The sequence below is a fragment of the Anarhichas minor genome, unplaced genomic scaffold (assembly GCF_050575085.1).
Source record: "Anarhichas minor isolate MPS153535 unplaced genomic scaffold, ASM5057508v1 ptg000004l, whole genome shotgun sequence".
Taxonomy (NCBI): Eukaryota; Metazoa; Chordata; class Actinopteri; order Perciformes; family Anarhichadidae; genus Anarhichas; species Anarhichas minor.
Window position 1 is genome coordinate 3,293,146 of NW_027466450.1, and position 10,558 is coordinate 3,303,703.

At 43.1% G+C, this 10,558-nt stretch overlaps 1 protein-coding gene across 1 annotated transcript in view; it reads left to right on the top strand.

Annotated features, from left to right (window-relative positions):
* cmss1 (cms1 ribosomal small subunit homolog) overlaps nucleotides 1–10,258 on the top strand; it is a 28,404-nt gene extending 18,146 nt beyond the window's left edge. The window contains exons 2-10 of the mRNA XM_076106453.1: nucleotides 7,360–7,496; nucleotides 7,863–7,934; nucleotides 8,043–8,175; nucleotides 8,276–8,335; nucleotides 8,425–8,527; nucleotides 8,618–8,678; nucleotides 8,779–8,866; nucleotides 8,952–9,040; nucleotides 9,928–10,258. Coding sequence (XP_075962568.1) covers nucleotides 7,360–7,496; nucleotides 7,863–7,934; nucleotides 8,043–8,175; nucleotides 8,276–8,335; nucleotides 8,425–8,527; nucleotides 8,618–8,678; nucleotides 8,779–8,866; nucleotides 8,952–9,040; nucleotides 9,928–10,011 — 827 coding nt within the window. The 3' untranslated portion in view covers nucleotides 10,012–10,258. The remainder of the gene's footprint in view (nucleotides 1–7,359; nucleotides 7,497–7,862; nucleotides 7,935–8,042; nucleotides 8,176–8,275; nucleotides 8,336–8,424; nucleotides 8,528–8,617; nucleotides 8,679–8,778; nucleotides 8,867–8,951; nucleotides 9,041–9,927) is intronic.
* The last annotated feature ends 300 nt before the right edge of the window (nucleotides 10,259–10,558 follow it).

The following is a 10,558-nucleotide window of genomic DNA, read 5'->3' on the forward strand; positions in this document are numbered from 1 at the left end:
TCCAACTCCCCTTTTATTGCCATCGATAAGTTTAAAGTGCCAGATGTGGCAGTGTTCCTGCCGCCTGTGCTGTTTTAAAGCGCTCGAGGTTTACACGACCACTGAATGTTGATGAAAGAGTACAAACATTTTATAATGATATAGATTCCTGTGATCTGAACGCTTGGAATCAATATGTTCCTACTCACCGTCTGCAAGTGATCTTTGAAGTCTACATAGTGGTGGTGTTGGTTGTTGAACTAAAATAAAAGCAGTTTTAACAGTATAAGGTTAATGCAGTACTGTGCTTTGCACTTTTCTGAAAACAAAGTATAATATTTAAGTTTTATTTATAGTAACTAGACAGTTGAAATTAGATCTCCCGTCTCAATAAATGTAGTTTCTCTTGTTGTCTTCTTTCCAAATTGATGCCTTTGGTCATGTATTTTGAATGATTTGTATGGTGTGTAGGTGGTCTCTCCTAAATTATAGTGACTTAAATCAAATGGTAAGCATAGCTGTGGAAAGCAAAACAGCCTTTTGTACATCAGTGATGCACTGAGATAGGGTCAACACTGTTTTGTAATGCTGTAATGTTTGTCCACTAGAAGCTGTTGAGCAAGAACTTCTTGACAGAAGCTCGCTGAATAATGAAGACGTGAAATTCTACCATTTAAGGTTGATTTTTGTCTGCGCTGGTTTCTGTGCTTTGGGACACAATTATTCACCCCATCCTCACGCCGACGCCAGATGTTAGAAACCACATTTCGGAGGAATGGATGCAAAGATTAGGACAACATTTGACCAACAGCAGTATCCCCGGTACATAAGTTGCAATATGCTGGCAGAGCAACGGGAGAGACGGGTTTCCTCAATTGGTTCTCGGGAAAGCTTAAGAGCTTTGGGTTATTTACATAACCTCATGTCTCTGATTAGCACCTCCTGTGCGACATCATCAGGAGCCCCTATCACACTCCGCCACCTAGGATCGGCTCGAACATGTGAATGTCACCGACCCAATTTATGTTCTTATATTCTTACCATATAAGAACGTTTGTTATGCATAGAACATGAAGGCTCATGCTGAAACAAGTCAATTTAGCATAATTCTTTTTGTGAGGTACCACTCCTCTGAGAGGCAGAGGTCAGATCATAGATCATGTGATCAGACGTGTGCTTCAACTGTAACAGAGAAGAGGACCAGCTGATGTGTGACAACACCCACACGCGTGCAAAGACATCGGATAGATATGCACAAACTCACGGTCTCACTTTACTGTGTACTTTATATTCATGCGAAACAATTGATGGGGAAATTGAGGTGTGTGTGTGTGTGTGTGTGTGTGTGTGTGTGTGTGTGTGTGTGTGTGTGTGTGTGTGTGTGTGTGTGTGTGTGTGTGTGTGTGTGTGTGTGTGTGTGTGTGTGTGTGTGTGTGTGTGTGTGTGTGTGTGTGTGTGTGTGTGTGTGTGTGTGAGAGTGACCACCACCATGCCTGTCACGAGAGTTGTACAGGACGTCCCGCTTTGCACATCCAAAATATGGTTGCAAGAATCCTAAATAGTTAATCACTGTGCATCCAATACTCTCCCTGATGGTGATGCTACCTTCCTGCACTGTGTCATGTTCAAGCTCTGGTTACATGTCCTGACAAACCCTAACAAGGACAGCCAAATAACAATTACTCCCATCTCTCATTGGGCAAGCTTGTAAATTTGGCAAGGCCGTGTGAATTCTCCGCTGAATTATCTTTATTTCAACTTCCCTTATCCGTTATCCCAGGATTAGCAACAATCAACAGGGAAATAAGTCATTTAGTACAAACTCGAAACGACATTGGGCTGAATGGGTCGGACACGTTGGAAGCCGATGAATCTGTAACCAGAACGGGCTTCCAGTCGGCCTCGCTGCCATTCCGCCATAGCCTGCTTTCTCATTTTGTGCATGCCGCCTTAAAGTCCCCATTGATTTAAGAATAACGCATGCTCACGTTGTGGCTTTAGAGAGGAAACTGCAGGCCTGCAAAACCAATAACTGCTACAGCCACTCGCACACACGCACCACTCCCCAAATCAGTCAATACTACATGTCCTGAGATGAGTTTATTGATTGTTTGAACAAGCGCTGAATTGATTTCATGGGAAAGTATCATATTGTTATTATGGAAGCACACAACAGAAACATTGCACAGTGTCTTTGGGGGGCGGTGGGCGTCTCCAATTCCTATAACGTGACGTGTTTTGGCCTGTGTAGAGGGATCAGTGGCCTTTTATCCTCCCGCGACCCAAAGTGGTATCTTTACTCCGACTAATAGTTAACTGTGTCGATGATTAAGAGGTCAGTTGTGTAGGCACAGTGCCAGTTGACACGAGTGAGCACATCACCCTTTAAAAATGTAATAACCAAATCCGAGTGCCGTTTGTCTGAAACTGAAACAATCAACCGTTTCCTGGCACCAGTCGATTGATCCTCCTTTACAATCCAGTCAGTGCCGTTGGACCAGTCGCCTCTATTGATCAACCATTAAAAGATGGCCGAGCCGCCCCATTTCCCTACATCTGAGCTCTCTCCACAGCCGTTTGGCTTTCATTGATCTACGGTTAGCTGAGCTGTAAGCCCCGTCGCCTCGTACGCGACTGAGAGCGCACTCGTCTCTTCCTACTGGCTCCACCAACTGGAGCGAGTCGAGTGTGGCATGGAGGATACCGGGGAGGGGATACGCCTGAGGTTGAAGATATTGACCTCATAGATTATCACTTGAAATGGCCGCCTTTCCCCAGAATTCCGCCGAATCAGTTGCTTTTCACTTCGAGGACAGCAAACTTCCGAGGGAAAATGGGGACCGGAGCACACGGATTGATTTGCAGCTTCTAATAGTGGAGTCGACACATTAGTCTGTTCGTACTGCGTCTTCATCAGAGTCAAAGTGGACAAAGACATAAGTGCAATCAGTGTTCTCTAGTTCTTTTTTTTTTTTTTTTCTTCTACTGCTTTATTTATCAAGTCTGCATTTAGTCAACCGCTGTCATTGTTGCTACAGACTCCATTCATTCACCGTCCTTTTTATTCTTGGCAAATGCGTTCATTTGTTGGTTCTTTTCATACGTCCTAGGTGTAAGGGTTCTTTAAGCCCTTCAATCATCATGTTGTATTGCAATTTAAATGTAGTCTATTGATTTGTATATTGCCCTGGTTATTGCATTGGCATCAGTCTGAATGCAAAATTATGCAGCAAGGATTACAAAGCACAGAAGTTTTTCTCTTCCCTTCTCACTTTACTACTACAATCCTGCACAGTCCAGTGCTATCATCAATATAAAGAGGGAAACATAATAAATATCCTATGCTTTTTCATGCTGAATGACTTATTTCCAAGAAACATATGAGCACATATCTGGTCAACCCCAATATTTAAAGTCAGATGCCCGTGGCAGCCCAACACCTTACTTTTTATTTAGTGTTTCCCTTTAATTTGTTACCCAGTGTGTGTTTTACTCCAGCAGTGATGAATAGAACCTCATTCACTAAGCCCTGTGGGTCTCATTGCAAACCCTTATTATTGATCAGGTAGGCCCACCTTCCTCAGCCCGGTTTGGTTGTCATAAAAAACGTGCACTTTGCGTGTGATTAATCAGTGATATGTGCCTCTCACCATCCATTCTAAGGCTTTATTATCTCAAGTGCTAATTAAACACAGATTGGATGTACAGATTGGATGACTTTAAATGAATTGGGGCCCCCAGGCCCTCATAAATTCAGAATTCTCCAGATAAATGTTGTTTGACAGCATCTAAAAAGATAGAGGAACCCAAAGCTATTTTTCTATCACCCGTAACTTCTTAATGACCTGTAGTGTTCTCTTATCTTGCATACTATAATACAGGAAACTGTCTGGTTTTGGTCAAACTGCAATATCTAATCAGATACTTAATGTGTGTCTGGTTGATTGCATTGTTGGTGAGCATTAGAGATATTTCAGTACTGTCTTACAGGGTGAAAATAATGGCCCCCGTGACGCCTTACAGCCTCTGTGATGTTACATTGTTGACATGTATTGGTACAAAAATATGTGCGTTGTGTCTGTGGTGCTAAATGAGTAGAAGAACCCTATAATTGATGAGTCATCCCCTACACACCAAATTTAATACATGCTGAAACGGCTCATCACCTCTAGAGTGTTGCTGAATGGCTCCTTGACCGGTGTGTTAAGTTTGTCGTAGTGTTAACGGTGAAATTAAAAGTGTGTGTCGGGGCTTAACCTCAGCTTCCACTCATCTGAGGGTTAGGGTTATCTTCTGAACCCCACAGGCTTATTGTATTGATGTGTGCTTCACAGCTCATCGAGTACAAAACAGCCATGCAACCGTGTAGCCCAAAGCCCGATCCTACCCGTAAATACCAGCAGGGAAATATACACTTACCTGCTGCAGGACAGGTGAACCGCTTACTGGTCATATATACTGGACCTTGCTTTGATTGTAATCCATTTAAATATCTAGTATCTTGAAGTCCTCCTGTGTGATTAGTCTTCCTTCTTCCCTTCGTCCTCCGTTTCCTGGTCTTTGGCACCTGTGTGTCCTCACTTTCCTTCAGCATGAGAGGGAGAAGGGGATGAGTTCTAGCACAGCACGCGAGTGGGAAATGATTGCTTTCACCCATCAATAGTGGGAGTGGTCTTTCAGCCGAAGGGAGTGTATGGCTGGACAGATGACAAATGAGGATGAAGGTCTAAGAGTGAGGCTTGATGTGGAGAAGGGGTGTGGTTATTGGATAATGGAATGAAAACGAGTGGAAGAGTGGACTAACATCCCGTATCCATCCTTCACATTGTCCTTTTCTTTTTTATGGTCCTCAACTATAATGCCCCCAAGGAAAAAAAACATCACCAACAACAAAGTGGTGTAAGGATGAAGATTGGATGAATCAATTGTGAGATGGGAAATTATAGGACAAGGCAGAACATCTGGCGTCAGGTGAAAAACACCAAATCAGTATAACACATGCAATAAAAGGTGTTTTGATAAAACGTCAGTCACCACAACCATGAAAGGTCCTTGAGCATGCGGCCATAACTGGACGCCCACAATATCATGCAGTTTGTTGCAGGAGAATGCTAGATTAGTCATGGACAGACACGGAGGTGCACACTCACTCACGGACACACGCGACCGCGTGATCCTCCAGGCGAAGATACATAATTAAATAAAATCATAAAAGATAAGACAGATAGACAACTGCTAGTTATTGGCAATATAGTAGGCAGAGTGTTCCATATTTTTGGGGCGCTGTGAGCAGTTAAGAGCAGCTGTTTTTAAGGTTCTTAGGATCATAAAACGGTAGGGAGATATAAAAAGGTGGCGAGGCCATTTAGTGCCTTAAAAACTAAGAGAAGGACTTTGACATGAATTCTGAAATATAAAGGAGGGAAAGTGTAGTTGACGTAAAACAGGAGTTGTATGATATATTAACCTATTTCAGGTTTTATTTAAACCCTGGCAGCAGCATTGTGAATGGTCTGTAGTTTTGCAATAGCTGCTTTTGGTAGGCCAGTGTACAAAGCTTTACAGCAGTCAAAACAACTAGGAACAAAAGCGTGAACAGGCTTTTCTGCATCGTGATGGCTCAGTAGAGGTTTCACTATCGCTATATTGTGCAAATGATAAAAGGAAGTTTGGGTCAACAATTAAAATGCTGTTTTGTGCTCGTAATTAGAGGTGTACAAATGTATTCATTTCAGAAAACGCTTATCCTGTTTCATCTGTAAGCTATATAGGCATTGAAAAGGTTTATCTTAAATAGTTTATCTTTTGTAATGGCTAAATTAATACAGCCATGTGTGTCCATTTCTTTGCAGCCCTTACTTTTAGATTGTACTCAATCAATGAACGTAGAAAACTCTTGTTGCATCTCTGGCCACGCCCCTATGGCTCAAGATCTTATTACTTCTCTGGCCACGCCTCAATGGGTCAAGCTCTTGTTGCATCTCTGGCCACGCCCCAATGGGTCAAGATCTTGTTGCATCTCTGGCCACGCCCCAATGGGTCAAGATCTTGTTGCATCTCTGGCCACGCCCCAATGGGTCAAGATCTTGTTGCATCTCTGGCTACGCCCCAATGGGTCAAGCTCTTGTTGCATCTCTGGCCACGCCCCAATGGGTCAAGATCTTATTACTTCTCTGGCCACGCCCCAATGGGTCAAGATATTGTTGCATCTCTGGCCACGCCCCAATGGGTCAAGATCTTGTTGCATCTCTGGCCACGCCCCTATGGTTCAAGATCTTGTTGCATCTCTGGCCATGCCCCAATGGGTCAAGATCTTATTACTTCTCTGGCCACGCCCCAATGGGTCAAGATATTGTTGCATCTCTGGCCACGCCCCAATGGGTCAAGATCTTGTTGCATCTCTGGCCACGCCCCAATGGGTCAAGATCTTGTTGCATCTCTGGCTACGCCCCAATGGGTCAAGCTCTTGTTGCATCTCTGGCCACGCCCCTATGGTTCAAGATCTTGTTGCATGTCTGGCCACGCCCCTGTGGTTCAAGTTCTTGTTGCATCTCTGGCCACGCCCCTATCAGTGAGTCCCAGCAGGTGTTTTCCATCAGTAGTTAGTGATATAATACCTTTTTTGGTGCTTCTGATGAGGTTTTGGCTAGCAGTACTACATGCTTTGCTTGAACCATCAACCCATTGCAGACACACATCAGCAGATTCCTCTGAAAATCTCATAGAAGTAGTCCGACATCACCACCACAACTCAAACTTTGGCTCTTACGGTCCACTTAGAGAAGATGGAGGCGATATATTAGACTGGAGGAACTACAAAGAAAAAGTAGGAATTTAAAAAATGCACTCTAAGGAAGTGCACTGCAGCGAAATCCACGCATTTATTGCACAGCTCGCTCTGGCATCTGTTTTTAAGGTATTTTGAGCAAGCCTGAATATACGCCAGAGGGGCTGAGCGTGACCTCATGGCATGAGACGAGAGGTGTGCATAGAGAAGTGGTAGCAACAGAGAAGCTAAATATAACCACATGCTGCGTGATTGTTATCTCGGGGAACGTTTGTTTTCTGTAGTGACTGAAATGTACTGCCTGGAGAACACTTGCACCTGATGAGGAAACCAAACAGCCTAAAAACATGATGTGCAAATGCCAAATCTCTGGTCCACGAGCAAAACTATGGAAACGGATTCTATAACTCCATAAGCCTATAACCATGGGTTATGTCTAACAGCAAAACCTGTAGTGTGTTCTCATCCTAAAAACTTTGCCAATAAAGCTGATTCTGATCTTAATAGTTCATTCATCTTGCACTGCAGTTGCAAGTTAACCCATATATCCAGAAGTGTAATGAGGAAAATTTCTCCCTCTTTTTTTCTTCCAGATGCGTCTGAGGCGGAGGCGGAGACACGACAAGAGAAACTGCCAACAGAAAAAACAAACAAAACGAAAAAACCAGAGAAGAGGAAGAGTGTAACGGAGGAAACGGTGAAGGCCAAGAAGAAGAAAAAGACTCAACAGGTATTCTAGTGTTTTGCACCTTCCTGTGTAAAAGCTGCTAGTTAAAAGTTTTTATTTTTCCAGCACACCTAGCGCGTAAAACAGTTTTCTTCTAAACCACTATGTGAAATTATTCTGTTAGATTGAATAGATATCAGGTAGTGTATCAAATGAATGGCACATAACTTGTATTGGACTGTGATTTAGAGCTGGAACAATTAGGCAATAAATAAGTAAATATGAAGAATATCTTTGAGGTTTGGACTGTTGGGTGGATGGATAATTTAACATATTTGTGTTTTTCTTTGTGTTATAATGAACTCGGATCTTTATTCATGAGCATTATGCAGGATTATCCTCATGAATCTGCGTGTATTGTTTTCACAGAAAGAGTGTATTATTCCGAAAAAGAAAGACTCCGAGGATGAAAAGTCAACAAAACCCAAAAGAAAGAGGAAGGTGAGTGTGGTGACACCTGCTTTTTTTTCTTTTCTTTTTTAATAAAGAGGGACAACAGTCACTGGCCTTTGTGAATATTTCTGTACAATGCTGTGTTTCGTTTACCAGAAGAAGACAATTACGGATGTCTTGTCGTCTTCGGAGCCCAAACCAGGCTCTCCGGCAGACCTGCAGACCCTGGTCACGCAGTATTTCGCAGACAAGCTCTCTGTGATCGAGCAGGAGGAGCTCAAATTGCTCGGTGAGTCGGGGCAAGTCCCCTTTTAAACTGTGAAATTCGGCCAATACCTGCTGATCTGTTGATTCACTGAGGTCACCGTCTGCTCTCCCGCCATCCTCAGACTCCAGCTTCCTGTCCAGCAACGACTTGACGCACACCCTCTCCTCGTATCTGAAACAGGGTGAGTGTTGTTCTAAACTACAAACCTATCAGCTGTTGACTTTTGACACACGCGTCTCACATTTATTTCCCCTTTTTTTTTCCTGTTAGTTTGCCCCAAGTGGTCGAAGATTCAAAAGCAGCACAAGGAGAAGAGTTCTGTGGTTCTGCTAATCGTCTGTAGCTCCGCCCTCCGAGCCATTGAGCTCATCAAGTGAGTGACGCACCAGAGACGCTTGTTCAATTCCTTCTTTTACAACTTTTTAAAATTGTATTCACACGATTTGTTCTGTGTTACTTCCAGGCAGATGACCGCCTTCAAGGGTGAAGCCAAAGCACTAAAACTTTTCGCAAAACACATCAAGGTAGTAGAGACCGACGGGTCATCGCGACGCATGCGCTTTGTGTTCAACGGCGGGTTTTTGTCGGAACAAACTCAACGGGTTCTCTTTATGTCCGTAACAGATGGAGGAGCAGGTGAAGCTGCTGCAAAAGGGCGTCACCCACATAGGAGTAGGGACGCCCGGCAGGATCAGCGCTCTGATTGAGAAAGGTAGGTGTGGCCACAACGGTCCTCCTGTTAAAGACTTCCAGGCGCTTTGAAGTTGATCTGTGCAAACTCTTTGTTTTTGGTCCAGAGGGTTTGAGCTTGCAGGCGCTGAAGTACGTGGTTCTGGACTGGAACTGGAGGGACCAGAAGCTCAGAAGGATGATGGACGTTCCCGAGGTGAGCTACTGCCCCCTGCTGGACTGAGCAGACAATCAGCTTGTTTTGTCTTATCACACAGCACGGCTTTATGAAGTATGAAAAGTAATATGTTTTTCTTAGTTACTTCACTCGGGTGTTAGACCTTCACTCTGCCTGTGCAGAGACACTAGAAGGCTGTTCTTCTATTCATTTGCTGAGGGGAAGAAGTTGTTTTTATCCGTTGTTTTATCAGTTGAATCCGTGGTGGAATGTAACTAAATACATTTACTCAATCACTGAAGTACAATTTTCAGGAACCTGTACTTTACCAATTTACATGTTCAAACATTGTACTTTTTACCTCACTACATTTATTTGACTGCTTAAATGACTAATTAATCTGCAGATTCAGATTGTCAATAACAAATTATAAATCAACTAATAGATCACAATGTGTTATTATAGGTTAAGCCAGCTTTTACCAGCTGCAACATTAATGTGATCTACAAGAAAATAATCCATCACTAATTAAAATCCTGTAGTAGAATTTAAAAATATCTGAAAATTATTTGCATAATGAGGACTTTTTGGTACGTTGATGACATCTTGAGGCTCTGAAGTTATACTTAAGTAAGATTATAAATCAGGACTTTTACTTGTAACTGAGTATTCTCACACACTGTGTGTCATGGTCCAATATGCATGTTGTGTGCGTGATGTGAGAAGTAGGAGACGTCTTCTGTCCAGCTGTGACATTTTTTGATATGAACAATATTTGCATATTTATATAATCTGGATTTGTCAATTAGGGAGGAGCTAAAATGTAATTTACAACTTTTTTTGTCAAACACCTTATTAGACACAAGTCATTGTTCTTTTTTCTGTACATGTCTGTGTTATACATCGTGCGCATGTGTCTATTTCAGGTCAAACTGGACTTCATGAAGCTGCTGCAGGGTGGTATCCTGACCGGTTGCAAAGAAAATAAAGTCAAGATTGGACTATTTTAGCAGCACATTGTTGATGTGCTGATGATCCAAAGGACGCCTTGATGTTTGAAGCTACGGATCGATGTTCCTCCCTCCACGCTGAGGGGCCTCATCCTGTTTGTTCTCCCTTTTGTGTCGGCGTGAAACCTGCGCTGTGCTTTTACTGTTTTCGGAGCCCGTGTCAAATGCAAGGTGGTGTTTGTTTCGCTGCTGTTGTCCAACGCAACGTCCCACTGTGATGGATTGAATAAACAGACTCTGAACGAAACCAGCATCCTCTGTTGTTTGTTTAGTCTGACCGTGGGACGTCCCTCCTACGGAGAGTGTGAGCTCATCAGTTTACTTACCCAGGAGGAAGTCCCATTTCTCATAACATCCTTTGATAAAGCATTTTAAAGCAGCGCGAAGGGGGGGGGCAACAGATTATCTGTGACAGCGAATTAGAATAAAGATATATTGCACAATAAATCCACGCCTGTGGCATTTTGATGTGAACAAACAGGAACCTGTGTTTGTCTTGTCAGAAGGAAGCACAGAGCATCACATCACAAGAGAAAAAAACAGAAGT